General features: G+C 35.4%; 3 protein-coding genes across 15 annotated transcripts; all 3 read left to right on the top strand.

Annotated features, from left to right (window-relative positions):
* The first annotated feature begins 680 nt into the window (after window positions 1-680).
* On the top strand, window positions 681-6,194 carry LOC118046527 (putative beta-D-xylosidase). Its single transcript, XM_035055468.2, has 6 exons — window positions 681-1,121; window positions 3,120-3,398; window positions 3,958-4,127; window positions 4,230-4,675; window positions 4,816-5,229; window positions 5,350-6,194. Exons 1-6 carry the CDS (start codon window positions 723-725, stop codon window positions 5,946-5,948), a joined length of 2,307 nt encoding a protein of 768 aa, XP_034911359.1. The 5' UTR covers window positions 681-722; the 3' UTR covers window positions 5,949-6,194.
* A 4,918-nt stretch (window positions 6,195-11,112) lies between these two features.
* On the top strand, window positions 11,113-15,435 carry LOC118046535 (uncharacterized). 6 transcript variants are annotated; one of them, XM_035055512.2, is made up of 7 exons: window positions 11,118-11,483; window positions 11,760-11,822; window positions 13,632-13,694; window positions 13,781-13,828; window positions 14,601-14,663; window positions 15,133-15,189; window positions 15,288-15,435. In XM_035055512.2, exons 2-7 carry the CDS (start codon window positions 11,772-11,774, stop codon window positions 15,300-15,302), a joined length of 297 nt encoding a protein of 98 aa, XP_034911403.1. In that variant the 5' UTR covers window positions 11,118-11,483; window positions 11,760-11,771; the 3' UTR covers window positions 15,303-15,435. The 6 variants fall into 6 exon arrangements, with proteins under 6 accessions (XP_034911380.1, XP_034911411.1, XP_034911372.1 ...); XM_035055489.2 differs by lacking the exon at window positions 15,288-15,435 and having other exon boundaries at window positions 11,113-11,483; window positions 11,757-11,822; window positions 15,133-15,281; XM_035055520.2 differs by lacking the exon at window positions 15,133-15,189 and having other exon boundaries at window positions 11,116-11,483.
* Window positions 15,436-16,448: 1,013 nt separating this feature from the next.
* LOC118046567 (uncharacterized) lies at window positions 16,449-18,964 on the top strand. Of its 8 annotated transcripts, none has more exons than XR_012170902.1 (5): window positions 16,449-17,436; window positions 17,562-17,746; window positions 17,834-17,967; window positions 18,112-18,550; window positions 18,630-18,964. XR_012170902.1 is itself a non-coding variant. In XM_073411742.1 (4 exons), the coding sequence occupies exons 1-4, from the start codon at window positions 17,324-17,326 to the stop codon at window positions 18,148-18,150; spliced, it is 471 nt and encodes a 156-aa protein (XP_073267843.1). In that variant the 5' UTR covers window positions 16,449-17,323; the 3' UTR covers window positions 18,151-18,964. The 8 variants fall into 8 exon arrangements, 2 of the variants coding, with proteins under 2 accessions (XP_073267843.1, XP_034911431.1); XR_012170900.1 differs by having other exon boundaries at window positions 16,472-17,436; window positions 18,409-18,550; XR_004687198.2 differs by having other exon boundaries at window positions 16,476-17,436; window positions 17,528-17,746; window positions 18,409-18,550.
* The last annotated feature ends 185 nt before the right edge of the window (window positions 18,965-19,149 follow it).

The raw sequence follows: 19,149 nt of genomic DNA, 5'->3' as shown, positions 1-19,149 counted from the left end.
AATTAACGCTGGCCCTTTCATTTGTTTGGACAGAGGTCGAGGATTTTTATTGGTTAAAAGCAATTCTATCTACTAAACCACAAATCTATCCCTCTCAGAATTTGAACACCTTCGGTTTTTATTGGTTAAAACTGAGTTTGAAAACAATATACAGGTTATGAAAAGCTACAGGTTGCTGTCTATTTAATAAATATATATAACCTTTCTGTTAATTTCTTTATTTTCTTAATATATATATATAATAAAAAAAATAAGAATAGAACAACTGGGGATAGCAACATTCTTACATTTAGTGCGGCTAACGTGACAATAACATATGAAGATATTATCATCTGAAAGAGATTCTCTGATCCGTGATCACATCTTTCAAATATTACAGGTTTTTTTTTTTATCATTTCCATTGGTCATGCTAGGTTATGGCTAATAATATTGTTAAAAGTAGTGTTTCTGATCAGTAGCCGTCCAGGAGAGCTCAGGCAGTAGTGACAACCAAAGTGCCAGCTGCGTGCTCTACTAACCAACTCACAGATACAGTCCCTCTCCATGCAGTACTGTGTTTGAGTTTAGCTTCATTTGTTATAACATCTTGACGTGGAAACCTAATCAAGAAATGTATAGCCATTAATGTCTCTCACTTTCAAACGCAACCTTCCTCTATATAAGCCCCCCTCCTCTTAACCCAGCTATACTACAGCTACAACATCACATATTTCTCCCAAACATGGCTGACAAAATCAACACCCTCCCATTTCTCTTGTTTCTTCTTTGCTTATCCAATCACATAGTAGAATCCCGGGAGCCTTTCGCTTGTGACCCTAGACTTGGGCTAACAAGAAGCTTCAAGTTCTGCAGGGTTAATTTGCCAATACATGTGAGAGTGAGGGATTTGATTGGGAGGTTGACATTGCAAGAGAAGATTAGGCTGTTGGTCAACAACGCTGCTGCCGTGCCTAGGCTTGGCATTCAAGGGTACGAATGGTGGTCTGAGGCTCTTCATGGCGTGTCCAATGTGGGGCCAGGGACCAAGTTTGGTGGGGCCTTTCCTGGGGCAACTGCCTTCCCTCAGGTTATCACCACTGCTGCTTCCTTCAATGAGTCTTTGTGGGAGGAAATCGGACGGGTGAGAATCCTTGAAATTTTTCTTCTTTTACTATACATGTCTGTCTTATACTATTATATTGCTTCTTGGTGTAAGTAGTTTATGGCCATTTTGTTAAAAAAATCTCCCTCTGAACTTTAGTGAAAAAGCAAATATCCCTTGAACTAAAAAAAAAAAAAAACTGATTTTATATTTTGAGTCTTTTGAATGTGTCATTTTCATTAGGATTTTGTTGAAAAATTAACGAAAATATCCATAAAAATCCTCCTCGATTTCTACATCCTTTTCTCTATCAACTTAGAAAAATCTTTGCTAACAACCAAATGAGAGAAATTAGAAGGATTTAATCATATGGGTTTTTCCATTAATTTCTCAATGAAATCATATTGCTTAAAATGATAAATTTTAGTTCAAGGCAGTATTAGTTTTATTTTTCACTCAAATTCAAGAGAGTGATTGACAATTTAACCAAATTAAGTCTATATTTCTTTTATAAGGACGTTCACTCTACTTTCCACTTGGGATACACTACTTGACAACATGACCCCAATATTAGCATATCCACATCCTCGGTCACAATCCAAAAGCCTAATCTCTTGTGTATGACCACCAGAACAACGCGTGTTCGGCCCCAATAAATGTTCTTCCTTCGAAACAAAAATATTGACTCGAATCCGATCCTTAAACTTGCTAGCTTAGAAAAGCACAAGCATTGATTAATTTAACTCCTACTTTTTCTTTAACAATATTCTACGGCTACTTTTTTAACAATTACTAGTAAAGTTTGTTTCGATGCCTGCCACACCAATATGGCATTGATATTACAAGAGGCGAGACAAAAAAACCGAAAGCTATTTTTGGCTACCACTATCGCATCCGTTGTAAAGGGAGAGTGACCTAGCATGGGCAGCTTACACACCCCATGCCTGGTGCGCACGACAGCCCCTGGGTCCACTTTTAAGTTTTGAGACCCTCCATTAATGCACTACTGTCTCTTCGCAGCTTTTGCTTCTAGTTACATAGAAAAAAAAGGTGTTAAATTGTTTAAGAGGCTGCTTCTGATTCACTGTGGTTCTAGAGGTAAGTGGGGAGAAAGTGAAGCCAATCGCTAGGATCTAGCTAATCTTCACTTGGCCTCGGTTAAAAATGATGGAGAAAAAACAATTTACTCACTCTAGTCAATTCATTGTAGTTAGTCCAAGAAAACTCCACGACACCAACCTCAGCCTGTCCCTCTCTACCGTGATGCTAAACTTAGTCTTAATTCATAACAACATTTAATTTTACACGTTTTGTAGAGTATCAACGTGTTATTGAGGTGTGAAGTGTCACTTGTGGCAAGGTTTTCTTTCTTTCTTTCTTATCCTTTTCCCCCCCATCAGTGAACTTATACGTACTTTCTACTTAGAAAATCCTTCAAATCAACCACTGCAAACAATACCAACAAGAAAAAAACATGATTATAAAATATTTAAAGCATGATGCACCTTAAATTAAAACGTCCAAATCAAATTTTCTAGCATGAGTTTGGTCCATCACACGTGAATGGATGCTTTTTCGTTGCTCATCCGTGGCCACCTTCGAAAATCTTGCTTGCACAATTCAATGAGACTAGCTTTGGGTCCCACGCGTCTAGAAGGGAATATCTGATCTCATATGCACACTTCACCTTACCTTTTTTTTTCTTAGAAATTTTAAAATATGGAATCTTTGGCCTTCTCTCCCTTCGACTGTCACATTGTACATATTAATTTTATCACTAATCGTGTGGAGCTGAGAAATGCCGTCGCTAGCGCTAATCATATAGCGTTGATAGTTAGCGAGATTGCAAGCAAATTTCAATCCGAGCATTGATTTGTTGAGACTCAATTAAAGACGGTTATATATTTAAGGTCCACATTTAATCATCCTTTTAAGAATGAAAAATTATCTAATAAAAAAACAATATATATATCAATCATTTGAGCATTTAGGGTTTTGCAGAAAATCATTTAATGATTATAAGATGTTATCGTTCAGGTGGTGTCTGATGAAGCAAGGGCAATGTACAATGGAGGGATGGCTGGCTTGACGTATTGGAGTCCAAATGTTAATGTCTTCCGCGATCCCAGGTGGGGTAGAGGGCAGGAAACTCCCGGTGAAGACCCTGTTTTAGCTGGAAAATATGCTGCCAGCTATGTTAGAGGGCTTCAAGGTAATAATGGTATCAGACTAAAAGTTGCTGCCAGCTGCAAACACTACACTGCCTATGATCTTGATAATTGGAATGGAGTGGACCGGTACCACTTCAATGCTAGAGTAAGCCATTTTTAGCTGTGCCTCGCTGTTAATAATTCGCAAAAATTACTCAGAATCTGTCATCTAATCACCTCATGTTCATTAGGACAAGCTTTGATTCAATGGGTTGTTCATGTTATCCGGCTAATTGAACTTACAGTTTCCATGTGCAAGGTGTGAGAATGTTTTCTAGATTGCTTGCACGGAACAGGGAGATCGATTGGTAAAACAGTTTATTCATGTGATCATGAGTAAAAGTAGTGTGGAGCTAAATCTTTTGTTTAGCAACCATAGCCAATATCACGGGCACAACTTAGCCGTGAATTCGGTATTCCTTCCATGACCAGGACAGCACTGAATGATATCTGTAGTTGAAATTGTTGTCATGACTCTTACATGAGGCTTTTGCTCACCTACAGGTGCTATCCTTAGAATTATCAAACGGATGTGACGTTGTTGTTGCGTTGAGATCTTCGTTGCTAACATTATAAGCAACGTAACAGTCTTGTCGTACATGCATCAGAATAGTAATTTTCTTGTTCGTTCACGAGCCCTAATTTTTCTGTGATGATCTGTGTAGGTAAGCAAGCAAGATTTGGAAGACACGTATAATGTGCCATTCAAGTCCTGTGTAGTGGAAGGAAAAGTGGCCAGCGTAATGTGCTCTTACAATCAAGTCAATGGTAAGCCCACCTGTGCTGATCCTTACCTCCTCAAGAACACCATACGTGGTGAATGGGGCCTTAGTGGGTGAGTTGCATCATCCTCCCTTGAGTCCTGGATTCTTATGTAGTAAATGGTTTTGTGATTTTGATGGGCTTCTGATCTAAATATGTTGATGGGCCTAAACAGATACATTGTATCAGACTGTGACTCTGTTGGGGTTCTATTTGATACCCAACACTACACCGCCACGCCAGAAGAAGCAGCTGCGGCCACTATTAGAGCAGGCCTGGATCTGGACTGTGGCCCATTCTTGGCCATCCATACTGAGAATGCTGTAAGGGGAGGATTGCTAAAGGAAGAAGATGTAAACATGGCCTTGGCCAATACAATAACTGTCCAAATGAGACTCGGCATGTTTGATGGAGAGCCATCGGCCCAGCCATTTGGAAACTTGGGCCCGAGAGATGTTTGCACTCCAGCCCATCAACAATTGGCCCTACATGCGGCCCGACAAGGCATTGTTTTGCTTCAAAATCGCGGGCGGACCTTGCCTTTGTCAAGAACCCTTCAAACTGTAGCAGTAATTGGGCCCAATTCTGATGTTACTGTTACCATGATAGGAAATTATGCTGGTATGTCCAAGAGTTGCATTTTATTTCATTGGCTATCAATTTTTAAGTTCAGTTCACAAGAAAAAGCATTTTTTTTAACGGTTATCAAATCTTAAGTTCATCTTAGAAGAGGAAAATCTAATCTTTGCCTCGTAATGCAGGTGTTGCATGTGGTTACACCACTCCTCTTCAAGGGATTCGTAGATATGCTAAGACCGTTCATCACCCTGGATGCAATGACGTGTTCTGCAATGGGAACCAGCAATTTAATGCAGCAGAGATTGCGGCCAGGCATGCTGATGCAACTGTTCTTGTAATGGGACTTGATCAATCTATAGAAGCAGAATTTAGGGACAGGAAAGGGCTTCTCTTACCTGGATACCAGCAAGAGCTTGTATCGAGAGTGGCTAGGGCATCAAGAGGTCCAACTATATTGGTGCTGATGAGTGGCGGTCCAATTGATGTCTCGTTCGCTAAGAATGATCCTCGTATCGGTGCTATACTGTGGGTTGGTTATCCTGGTCAAGCTGGTGGTGCTGCCATTGCTGATGTTTTGTTTGGAACAGCTAATCCAGGTGTGTGTGTGTGTGTGTTAGATATATCTCCAAATTAATTGAACATTAATGCTGAGCTAGGACCATTTGGTAAGAGTATTCAAGATGAGTGCTAATGTGCTTGTGATTTGGTTTTTCCAGGAGGGAAGCTGCCAATGACATGGTATCCACACAACTACCTTGCAAAGGTGCCGATGACAAACATGGGAATGAGAGCAGACCCGTCGAGGGGTTATCCTGGTAGAACCTACAGATTCTACAAGGGGCCTGTCGTGTTCCCCTTCGGCCATGGAATGAGCTTCACCACGTTTGCTCACTCTCTAGTCCAAGCCCCACGAGAAGTTTCAGTGCCACTCGCAAGTCTCCATGTCTCGCGAAACACTACAGGCGCAAGCAACGCAATCAGGGTCTCGCACGCAAATTGCGAGGCACTCGCGTTAGGAGTTCACATTGATGTGAAGAACACTGGAGATATGGACGGAACTCACACACTTCTTGTGTTCTCTAGTCCGCCGGGAGGAAAATGGTCAACACAGAAGCAATTGATTGGCTTTGAGAAGGTTCATTTAGTAACAGGGTCTCAACAACGAGTCAAGATTGACGTTCATGTGTGTAAGCACTTGAGTGTCGTGGACCGATTCGGAATTCGAAGAATTCCGATTGGTGAACATGATCTTTTCATTGGAGATCTCAAGCATTCGATTTCACTCCAAGCAAGTTTGGAGGAGATCAAGTCCTAAAACCAACAGCAACTGTAAGATACAAACACACAACAGAGTGCTATTGTGATGCAAATACTAAAATAGGCGTCGATTCTCAGTCCATAAGTTTGCCGAAGGATATATATATATATATATATATGGGTCAAGGTAAGCCATCAACATAACCAGCCAAAAAATAGGCTGCGTTGCTGTCTTTCTCTTTTCCACAACTATGTCCATGTATGATTGTAATATATTTATGAAATTAAAAGTTATTTTTAGTAAGGGAATGGCTCTTGTCACTGTTAGCGCAGCCTCACCGATTTTTTACATATGAAATAACTGAAATGACCTTGCTTTATTTTTTCTACCAGGTAAATATTCGTACTTGCAAAATATACGGGCCCGTATTTCTACTTTCTTTCTTTTATTTAAAAAAAAAAAAAGGAACTCACGAAACCATCTCTCCCTTTCTCGGCCTCCTCCTCTGCTCATGCTTTCTTCGCCAAAACTCCTTTCCAAAAGCCATGGCTGTTCACCTTTGCTAACCACGGTAAGGAAGAACCGAACATAAACAAATATTTTTACTGGGAATCTCTTAAATTCAAACAACCAAGAAAAATAAATCGGGAATCTCTTAAATTTAACCAGGACAGGCTGGGGTTTGTTTTAATAACAGATGGGTTTCTTCGTGTGGTGTGGCGATTTCAATTAGAAGTGTGGATGATAAATTTTTTTGAAAAAGGATTGATGATATGGGTTGTGATTGCGATTGTTAATGAATGGGAACATTACAAAATAGGATGTAGTTGACAACGCGGATAGTTTTTTGATGGAAAATATGGAGGCTGACGGCGGTGCAATGAAGGTAGCTCTGAATTTGAAAGCGAGGGGCAGCACACAGCAGAGAAAGAGTGGGGTTTTTTTTCAAGAAAAAAAAGAGAGTAAAAAACACAGCTTTTGTGGGTTCATAAATTTGTGGATATAAGAACATCGATGTGGCAAATCCACAACATCCGACTGCCACGAATGATTTGGTGATTCATTGTACATGTAATACATTGACACCCAATTTCTGTATATAATCAAATCCTACCCATTAAAGCTAGCATATCATAATACAATCTATGCCATCCATTGAATAGACTTATTTCAATTTTGCATTTATTAGGTTTGCCTAAAAATTATAAGAAAAAAACGAAAGAAGAAGAACACCGTTGATAATGAAAAACATCTTGAAGTTGATTATTTGTGCATCTAAAATCTCTCTCGTTTCGTTTTACTTTATTTATTCAGCTCTTTCGCCGCTGACTCCTTCTCAATTCTCATCCACCACCGCCGTCCCCTCCAGCAAAAACTTCTCCCCCACTTTGATGCCCCATCATCACCACAAGACGCTACCACCTTGAAAACCACCCGCCACAAACCCCACCAAAAATCAAGCTTAAAGAAAATAAACATGGAAGATTTATTCATGCTCTTGTGGGATTTTTAGCAGATAGTAATTTATTTAGAAATATATTAAAATAATATTTTTTATTTTTTTAAAATAGTTTAATTAGTATATTAAAATAATTTGAAAATATAAAAAATAAATTAATTTAAAATAAAAAATAAAATTAAAATATTTTTTTTAAAAAAAAAATAAATAACACATTTACTATTTATTACCATTGTCTAGGAATCTTTATTTGCAAATAATGGTATAAGTTTCTGCAAATTTGATAACTATGCACTACTTGGATTGTTTGAAACGGACAGATTTGAATTAGATTGCACGAGTGGTGGTGTTGCGTGGTTGTTGTTTAAAATTATATTAAAATAATATTAAATCTAAAAATATTAATTTTAAAAAAATATATAATTAATTAATATGTTGTTAAACAATGAATGTCGAGAAAGCTTTGCTTTTTTAGATATTTATGGATATATTAAAATTATATAAGAAGAACAAATTTAAAAAAAATATTAATTTATTTTTTTAATAAAAAAATTAAAAAAAAAAAGCTTGGAAAAACGGGATGAAATTACTTTTGTTTCTACAGTGGTTTTGTGTCGTAATCAAATTGGCATCGATTTTATCCCCAATTGCACCAATTTCTACATCACTGGAATATGCAGATGCTGCTTCTTTTTTCTGAAACCTATCTGGACAACTTGTTTAATGGAGACGTAAATCAGGCCGGGGGAGTTGGACAAGTACTTGAGATTTCTCTTTCAACAATTGGCTGGAAAAAAAAAAAACGATGAGAGAAGACATCTCCTTTCTGAGTACACTTCAATCTTACATCATCAAAATCCCATCTCTATCCATACATTTGAAATTTTCCATTGTTACAAACTGTAGTTTTTTACAAGTTTCAATGTTGTCCGTAATCATGTTTTAGTTTTTTTTTTTAATTGTTTTTTAGATATTTGAGAGAGAAAAGGAGAGAGAGTCCTTGCTAGTTATCTGATAATCAAGAACAAAACTGAACTTTTAAAAAATCGTAGAGATAACATCGAAAAATTATGAACCACGGGATTAAAAGGAGAACATTGAAGAAGCTGTATTATGAAAGAAAAATATAGTCTATACCCCTACTGAAAATTTCACATGGAATCTCAAGTATTTGCAGTTCTATTATGAAAGAGACTGCACACAAGAAATGTCCAGCTTAATTGATTGGCAAGTTGCTCGAGATAATGTATGTATTTAATCACAGGTGTAATGGGAAAAAAATAATTATTTGAATGTAAATTTTTCTACTTTTTATATATTATCTAATATAAGTTTTTTATATGTTCTAATAGATTATATGGATGTTAAGTATATAAAACTTGATACTTTTAACTTCATTTATATGATGTAAGGGATCTAACATTTAGTTAGTACAAGTCTTATTGAATTGTTTTGATAATGTTGAGATGCATTGTCTAGATCAGGTAATTAATGCTATATTTTGGACTATCTTAGCATATACTGGATTATGTTACTACTGGAGACAAGTTGTGCAATATTATTCGTCAGGGTAAACGTGGAAGGAATTTGTTGTTAATTCATTCATCTCACGTAGATCTTAGAATGTTAAAAGATATCATGTTTTTGATGAGCGATATCTGATGATTAATATGAATATATACATGCGATTGTATCTGTCTATTTTGTGGCGATTCATTACATCTATTTGATCGTGTTTTTCGAGATATTAGTGTAATCTGATGCATTATGCCCTCTAATATCTGAGACGGAATCAATATATATGCAATATTGTTTTACATACAACATTTATTAAATACCAAATTAATTTTAATATGAACAATGACTACTAATTAGTTATTAATGTATGTATATAGATTAATTACCAGGTATGAGAAGTTCAAAAAACAACAACGACTATTCGTGAATGTTTTGATAATATGAGACATATTATTGAAGTAACTTTAACAAAATATGAGATTTTTTTTATCATGAGGGTGTTGAAGATGTAGGCCCGTCCACGAGTTGAGATGATACTGATCCTCCTCACACCTATATGAATATTACAGACTTGTTCTCAAGTTGGACGAGCTGGGATATTGATGATTCAAGCCCTTCTATGAGCCAGGATAGTTATTAAATATAATTGCATATTATTAATTATATGTTATGAGAATTATTAATTGATGTATTGATAGTTTAATTTTAATAAAATATTATGTTATGTTAATCGTCGGTTTAAATTTGTTAATTATGATTGAATATGTTACGTATTGCTTATATGAATTGTGTGTTGCTTATATGAATTGTGTTTTGATGCTGGAAAAAATGATTATTTAAATTATACAAATTACTGTTTTTTTAAACAAAGAGTTAATAGCTGAAAAAATTGTTTCATATTTTTCTACCGTTGTTATTTTACGAAGAACTTTTTGTATAAAAAACACTCTGTACTCTGTAGATCACCTCGCCCCTCATGTCTTCATTGTGATCCTGATTTTGCAACCTCTTATACCTAGCTACAAAAGTATCATGGTCAAACACGATTCTGTAACAAATTGCAGCAAAAATCAGTGCACATGGTGCTGGGTACCCTACCATGATGTATTCTGGGCTGCATACTCTCAGAAGTAGTAAATGTTCTTGACGATATTGATTACAAATATTTAACATCACGATAAGTTTTTTTGTTTAAAAAAAAACGTTGAGAAAAATAAAGACGTTGCAAATGTTTTCAATGAAGGATTAAATACATATATATTTTCACTTTTTAAATTTAATATAGGTGATTATTTTCAGTTTGGTTCGGTTTTTATTTAAAATTAGTAATCAAACCGGATTTTTTTTAAAACTGATTGGTTTCGGTTTGGTTTAATTTTTTAGGACAAAACCGGTTCAAATCGGTTTGGTTTGGTTTTTTAGTTAAACTCAATTTTGGCTCAATTTTTCCCGGTTTGGCTCGGTTTTTTTTTTTTTTTTGTGTTCAGTTCAGGTTTTTTCGGTTTCAGTCTTATAAAATTTTCCTTTTTCAAAATTTTAATTGATTTTTTTTTCATGATTTAATTTTTTCCATTATTTTGTTTTAATTTTCTTGATTAAATTAATTTTTAAATTTTTTTTACTCAACTCTAAAATCTAAGAATAATACAATATGGTTGCTAGATTTTTAAGAGTTACATAGTAACATTACATTTATTGAGAAACCTGGCCGCGAAGTGCATGTTATGCTGACAAACGGAGATATTTGTTTGATTTTCATGCGAGACAAAAACAACCGCTAGCATTTAATGAGAATGGTATTAAGGGACACAGATTATGTAGATTTCTCTCTGAGAGCACCTTTCATTTTTTTCATTAAATTTTTAAAGGAAAACGGCAAGAGGAATTTTCACCTATTACAAATCTCTAAAGAGAAAAGGCCAGATAATGAAATTTTAATTAAAAAAAAAACATAGAAATAAATAAACAAATACAAAACGTGCCTAATGAGTAGAAGTGTCGGTAACAGAGAGGATGTGCTGTTGCTTGAGAACGTATGGCGCTGGGTTTGCCATGGACCGACCTGTATTGATGTTGATATCCTAACTGTGCAAACCATAGCTTAATTTATTTGATATTTAATCGATGGCAGAAAAGGATCATAGAATAAAAAACCTTTTCTACTATAAGATACACATATGCTTGTTAATATATTATATATATATACCCAGGAAATTTTTAATATATACATAGGTTACATATAAGATACATAAATACAAGCAGTTGCCCACCAGTTTTAAACCTTATTTCCACCCACCGCCTCTCCTCCTCGCACTGGAGGCTTGTTAGTTAGCTTTTCTTTTCCTAGTTTGCTTCCAATATCTCGTTACATGCGTATCTATTATCCACCCCTTTCTCGTTTGCTTTTTCAAATCCGGGGTTAATTTTTCCTCTTACTTATCATCATATATCTATCTTCCCTTCCCCATGTTGTAGTTGTATATTCTTATCCCACCTTCTCACTCCAAGCCAACCCGATTCTCTCTCTCTCTCTCTCTCTCTCTATCGGCCCTTTTTTCTTTCTTTAACGTTCCTCTGCTTTCTTTCTCGCATCTCTCCCTTTTCTCTGCTGCAAGGTAATTCAGGGATGAAAGATCCGTCTCCCACCCCCTTCTCTCTTAGCCTGACACGTACACACACCTTCTTTTTGCCACGGGTTGCGAGTGCTGTGGCCCTTTTGTATATAAAGGGTTCATTTCTTGACCATTTTACTGTTAGTGTTAATTTCTTGGGTCGATAGAGAGTTTTGGTATCCATTCTCCTTCATCTTTCCTCTCACTCGCAATCCTAAGAGTTGTTTTTGCCTTCAGAAGTTTTTGTTCTGATCGTTTTGTTTGATTGATGAATAGCAGGGGAGAAGAGAGATGGCAGACTGCAACAGCAGCGAAAACTTCTATGGCTCTCAAGACATTGAGGTACGCACAGACCCGATGGGTTTATTACCGTGTTTCTTTAGGAAAATCAAAACTAGATATTTTATTTATGAGAAATATTACTTGTTACATGAACGCAACTAAAAATTTGGAAGCATGCCTCGTGTGAGGTAACCACATATAAGATTTGTGGTGGTGGGCAAATGGGACCCAACGCATCAATCCAGCTCGTTTAATGTGATAGAACTACCTCGTTGATGATGAATTCAACATTCCTACTAACTATATGCAGTTGAGGCCCTAATATGATTAATGGCCGGCTCGTATTTGAAGCTCCTTGTTGCATGTCTAAAATGCACCTTAATTATATATAAATAACAATTGCGAATTGATACTCAATCTTCATAACAAACACTAATCCGTTGTCTGAATCTCTTTTTTTTAATTTGTTTCTTTCGTAAAGATCGTCTGTTTTTAAAAACTTTAAAATTAATATTTTTTTTATATTTTGAATTATTTTAATATGTTCATCGCATAACACAATTCCTAACTTTACAATTAAAAATCAACGTTATTTATTTGTTAAATTTGATGCCATTATATATACACACATTGAAATCGAACATGTGAAAATTGTTTTGAAAAATACAATCAAGCTAATGTGCATAACAATTCTCAAACCTACGTGGACATTTCTCAATCATATTTATTTGTTGTATCGTTTATGCTAGTTAAATAGCTTATGATTTTTGATTCATTTCAATATAATTTATATTTTAAAATTTATTTTTTATTTATTTTGTATGTAAAGATTTATTTCATAAAAAATTTAATATAATATATATAGTTTTTTAAAAATTATAACTAAAAATAATATATTTAATATCTCAACGGCAAAAGCTTTGTATTACCGATTTTTTTTAGCTTATCCCAAAAATGAGCCTGAGTATCTGTGATATTTTTCAAGTGGGGCCTTAATGGAAGGGGCAAAAATAAATCTCTCCACACTAGATTTATCCTTTTCTTGGCTTATAATTAGTAGTATGGGATCCTCGTCGCAATCATGGTAATGTTGTGGCGGTCCCTACATCGAACGGCTATTAGCATGACATGACATTCACTTGGGCACAAAACGCTGACATTCTTTGAGGTGTCGGCAAATGTACAGTCGTAATTTGTACATACCACAGTACTACCATACAGTATCGCATCTGATTTTACCCAATACACTCGATTGATTTCACACACCGGTTGGCCGTCGGATTACGGTACAAATATAGGCATGTGAATTTTATTTTATTTTAATCGTTTTGATACATTCATGATAAAAATAAAAATTTGAAACTAAACAAGTAATATTTTAATTTATTTCTGAGCTCGCTGAAAATTCAATTAGAAAAAGACTTTATACTAATATATCCAATATTGGTCAAAGGTATTGTAATTGATGAAATAAAAGGTTTTAAAGGTGGGAGTCAGATTCAACTCACCCATTATAAATCTTGATTTTAGGCCTTATCAGTTGACGGGGTCAAAGTAAAGGATAATTGAGGCTGGTCCGTTGTACCTAACTTGAGCTTTTGAGTGCTCAATCTAACCTAATTTTGAGATGAACGTTTTGTTTTTTTAGGAGCGCCATCTTTGATCAACGAATCGATCTTAAATTAAATAAACTGAGAGACGAAAGAAATATTACCCACATCGGCTCCGTGGAGCCTAGCAAAATCAAATTAACCAGGGGCGGCTGTGCCCAGCATTATTTAATTAATCAGTATTATTCTCTCGGAAATAAAATTGTTGAAGATTTTTGTCAAACTTGAATTTTTTTTTTTTTTTTTCTGTTGTTGACAGGCAGCATCCACGACCAAGAAATATGGAGGGCTGGCACCCAAAAAGAAGCCCTTGATTTCAAAGGTAAGCTAAATAACATGATTTAACAAGTGATATTAAAGAAAATCCGTGCTATTATATGATAAACGAGCCTTTAATAATGAATGTAGGACCATGAACGCGCCTTCTTTGATTCAGCAGACTGGGCATTATGCAAGGTACTTGTCACTATTACTAGAGAAAAACCCACAAATTTTTCATGTATTGTCCCGTCGGTACAGGTTTGGGTTTGGGTTAGTTGCTATATTAAAATAAATGGTCCCATGTATTCACATGCTCAGCCACCGCCACATGAGATGCTCTGCCAGTTACTGAGCAGCAACTGCTATTCTTTGCTAATTTCAACCAGCCTGCATGCCTTGTTGCTTGCTTACTTAAGGCCATGAAACTCAATTACTTTATTCTATTTTATTTATGTGTTTTTAAGTTGCTTCTACTGTGTTCCTGTGCTTTATTTATGTTTTTTTAAGTTGCTTCAACTGTGTTTCTGTGTTTTTTTATCTCGAGATAATGACTAAATACTATCTTAATTCTTAAAAGTCTTAGTTGATTTGCATTGGAGTGTTTCTGAAGTTGAATGTAATTGCTGCAAAAAACAGAATTATATGTCTCCTATTCAACAATTTCTATTTGAGTTCATGTTTTTTAAAAGAAAAAAACAGTCAATCAACTGGATTTGTTTCGAAAATACTTTCATCTAAGCCGTTATTACATTAGAGGTATTTTCCAGTAAATATATTCTATTATGGATTTTTAAGTGTGAAAAAACCTAGTAAACTATAGTCATCTCATTTGCTAATTGATGCAGAGTAGAGGCGACGATTTTAATTGCAAATAGAACAAATTAACGCATCTTGATTTACTAATCCTCTGCGCCTAAAACTCTATTTGACCTCTCTGTCTTCATTTTTGGGTTTTTTCCCCCAACAGCAAGGAGCTGGAGTGAATCAAAAGTCAACAGTGGCAATAGAAACTTTGCGCCCGAAACTACAGGTAATAATATCTTACCCCCCTTCTTCTTGCTTGCGGGTTTTTTTTTGTGTGGCGGGGAGAATTGTATCCCCCATCTCCTTCCTCAGAGGAAAAAAAAATAAAAAGCATGCAAAAAACATAGCTGCAAGGGGGGAAAAAACAAGGAGAAAGTTGTTTACACGGGATGCTCCCGTGATTAAAATTTGAAATTTTTATTAATAAGTTTCATGTTCAAATTTCAAACTCTATTATAGAGATTGATATCTGCTGGACATTTTTAGAATGAGGCCAGTTGCAGCCCTGGGTTCTACCATAGAGTTTTTAAAAAAGTCCGTTCGGTCACGCGATTTCCAATAAAAATGACCATTTTGTAGATAAAAGAACTAAATAAAGGCACATCATTGATATCGACTCCTAGAATTTCCTAACCAGGATCCTTTAAAATGAGAATTTATCGTTACATGATTGAACTTGGATTTACAAACTGCAGAGAACACCTCATCATCCACTCCCTCCCAGGAGACCGGCCTGTACATCTGGTAGCAATGTGAGTCTTGACGTGGACGCGTAACGTGTTTTACCAGATTGCTCTTTGATGCTTCAACACTAGCTTTTTTACTCTTGGTTCTGTTGTTGCTGTTGCAGGCAGGGTTAGATTGATTATAATGTTCAGAGGAAGTGATTATATGCGTTTTACAGACATCTCTACTCGTCCAAATTGTGCTCCTTGCAATTGCCCCTTTGAATGTTGATCTAAACTATTCTTAATAAAGGAGCTTTCGTTTGAGATAAATCCAATATTCGCTCTCTTTCTTCACTCTTATGTTCGAATAAATTTTAAAAAGTATATTTAAACTGGTAAAGTTTTAATTTTGTTTTTTAGAACATTACTATTTTAAATCCTACAAGTATTAGGGTTACTTTTAGATTTACATGATTATTAATTTCAAGATATGTAAAATTAGTTAAAATATACGTTAATTCATCTAAACATCCATGTTAATCAAATAAAAAAAAAATCCTTGAGAGTGACTTGTTTTCTTTAAATACATAATATTTTTATAAAATATATATTCTTAAAATTGTTCGGAAAAAGAATTTGGGGTAACCGAATATTTATTTATTAATCTAAGGCATAAAGGCTCGAGCAATAGTGAAAATCACAGACAATAGCATAAAACAATTACCCAGGAAGCTATACTATTAAAAAGTTAAAAAGTTCCGTATATACATATTTTTGCTATCTATCTCCTTATGTTTATTATTATTATTATTATTATTAAGGAGCTCCATATATTGTTTTTATGAGATAAAAATGCTCTTGTATTATTGCATATTCATTGTAATTAAGTTAGTTTATAAGAGAATGAGTTAATTACATTGATGGATTTCATTAATTTAGAGAGTATTTGGCTCTGGTTGAACTAAAACTTTTTAAAATTTTGATTTTTTTTATGATTTTAGATTATTTTAATATATTAATGTAAAAATTATAAAAAGAATAAGAGTGAGTATTTTTTTTTAAAAAAAATTGGTTTTAAATTTTTTTTTTATATTTTTTATATTCATATTAGAATTAGAATTTTTTTAAATATATTTTTTTAATATATTTACAAATAAAATTACTTTAAACAATATCTATATAAATTCAAATATATTTATAAATCAATAATAAAAATGTTACATAATTCAAGTAAATTATTTTTCATAAATATGATAACGACTACATCGTAACATGACATCTAAAATTTGTTTGTTGCTTAAGAATTCCGAACAAATATAGGTTTAAAATTTTTTTGTTGCTTAAGAATTCCAAACAAACATAGGTTTAACTGTGTATATATTTATTTTTAATGTTAACAATTCAACTTGAAAACATAAAATAAAAAATAATTTAAAATAAAATAAAATATTTTTTTTTTTAAAAGCTCGTTTAAAATACAAAAACAACCGGTTGTTATAGAAAACACCAAGTAGTTCATTAGAACCGTCAAGTCGTCGTTATGTAGAAACGAAAGTAAAAACGACAGGTCATTTGTAGTCCGGCTTTGAAATTTTGTTAGGTAAAACCCCTGTGCTTCACTTTGCTGCAGTTTCTGCAGGAAGGGCGGACATGAGAGGGCTTTCATTCTTTAGCTTCTAGATCATCGCCTGAACTCAATACCCTCCGTAAATCTAAAAAATCATTCAATCGTTCAAAGTTCCCCGACACAAAAGAAACCTCTCAAAGCCCAAAACTGATCAACTTCAAAGACAAACCAACAACACTGATGCTTCTTTGACATGTAATAATAGTCTTTCTTCAATAATCTCTCAGCTTAAAAAAATCCAATTCAGTTTCCAGTCCCAAAAGGTTATTTCATAGGAAAGGAGCCTGCCTCGTGGAGATTGGCTTGCGATACATTATTCCGCTGCCTGTAAGAGAAGTGTATGCCAAGAGAGGCAGGTGCATTATCGAGGAAACTTGGGGAGGGAGGTTACTTGCCTGACATTTCGACGTTTAACATCCTAGTGACTTGTTTGTTAAAGGGTTTGGATGTCAATGAGACGTGTGGGATATTGGATAGTTTTATTGAGCAGGGTGCGAAGTTTTATTAAAAGGGTTTAGCATTTACCTTGAATTGATTGAAATTTTGTACAAGGCAGGAAGAGGTATGGAGGGTGATCCGTAATAGAATCAAATGGTCCAAGATGGACTCGTGTCAGATGTCTTTTCTTATAACATGCCAATTGATTGCTTCTGCAAAGCCAATGTGATGAACGAGGCAGGAAAGGCTTTCAAAGTGATGCAGAGGTATTTCTCCCAACCTTGTTACTGTTGCAGATGCTTTTAGAACGTGGATTGAAGCTCACTTTTAGTTTGATAATTGATGGTCTTTGTCAAGCACAACAGGTTGATGATGCTTTAGTCTGTTTCAGTGAAATGGTGGAGTGGGGTATCTCTCTTAATGCTGTCACGCACAATTTATTAATTCGTTATCTGTGTGTTAGAGGGGATGCTGCTAGATCAATGAAACCCTTGTTAGACATGCAAAAACATGGAAAAAGCCTTGATATTTTATCTGCATTTCTTGTTGGGGTGTCTATATTCTGCTGCAACCTAGGTATTTGACAGATAACGAACAGATGGTCCTAAAAAATTAGTGATTTTAATTTAGGAGCATTAACGATAATTTTCTGATCCTTCACAGGGAAGGCAGATGAAGATGGGTCTCAAACAGGCACAGGAATTGCTGGCGGTATGCCTCAAACAGGCACAGGCATTGTAGATGGTGATCCGGCTGAAGTTGTTGCAAAAGCTTTGCTATGTTTCAACAATAAATATGTAAGTGGGATCTTGATTTTATCCACCCATGGTAGGATACATGCGGTCGAGTACGTTGAAATATGTTCGATTAATCATCGCTGCTTCACCCAGTGATCCTTTCATGTGCTTGTTTCTGACTTGCATATTAATGTTGCCTATTAGGTTTATAATTTCCTTCACTTCCCTCCACTGCTGGGTTAAGTACTTGCGTTTCTGGGAGCTGTCTCTGGTGTGGCCGTTCTTAGGCCTTGGACTTTGTTCATTTTCTCTTTAGCACGAAAAGAGTTATCATGTGAAACGTTTAATCTGTAGTCAAAATATTCTTTCATGCTTCTTACAAATTGCTTTGGCATTGATTTTTGCCAAGTCCCGGATATACAGCAGCTGTCAAGAAGCCTATAGATTGACCTAGACTGGTAACCTTAATGTGCTTCCTGAATATGTTGATCCCTACTGCAGTGGACCGTGCCTTTCAGAGACACATTTGGTGCTCAACTGCATCGAAAACATCACGAAAAACTTTGTTTTCTATAATAAAGCCACCAAAGAGAGGATGTTCGAGACACAATCAAGGCAGGATGTAGCTATGGTCCCGAAAGAGGTATTTTACTAGTTTATGAAGTTGTCATCTTGCTTTGGTTTCTTCCACAAAGTCAAATTCTGGTGTTGGTGTCACCCAGGTAATTTTGACGTGTCTGAACACCTTCAAGCTGAACAAAACAATGCATACAACACCGCGAATCAGATTCTGCTAGGACTTGGCTTCATGTTTGCTGAGCCTGCTTTATTGCTTTTATATTACGATGTCTGCAATTTGTGGTTGGAGGTTTCTTGTTTTCAGAGGGATATCTCCCAGTTGAGATGTTCTGAGGGAGGAGACAAGCGTTATTTTTCGCTTGCTTGAAGTTAATGTACACATTTTGGCACTCAGAAAGAAAATAACAAGTTGTATTTGTTGTCCTTGTATGTAATAGCAAAATGTGCAGTTTTGAAAGCTTGATTTGCTGGAACAAAATTTTGTTCAAGCTACACAGAACCCTCTACGACCAACAATATGGATAACGAAGTTTTCTGTGAAGGAACAATGGGAAGCATACAAACTCCCTAGAACTCACAGGGGACTTTATTTTGCTACACACACAGGCTGCATACAAAAACAAACCTGCAGAATCTGTGACACGGAACAATGGAAATCCAAGG

This window comes from Populus alba, chromosome 10 (assembly GCF_005239225.2).
Source record: "Populus alba chromosome 10, ASM523922v2, whole genome shotgun sequence".
NCBI classification, from domain to species: Eukaryota; Viridiplantae; Streptophyta; class Magnoliopsida; order Malpighiales; family Salicaceae; genus Populus; species Populus alba.
The sequence above is the reverse complement of the archived record's forward strand: the minus strand, read 5'-3'. Positions and strand labels throughout refer to the sequence as shown.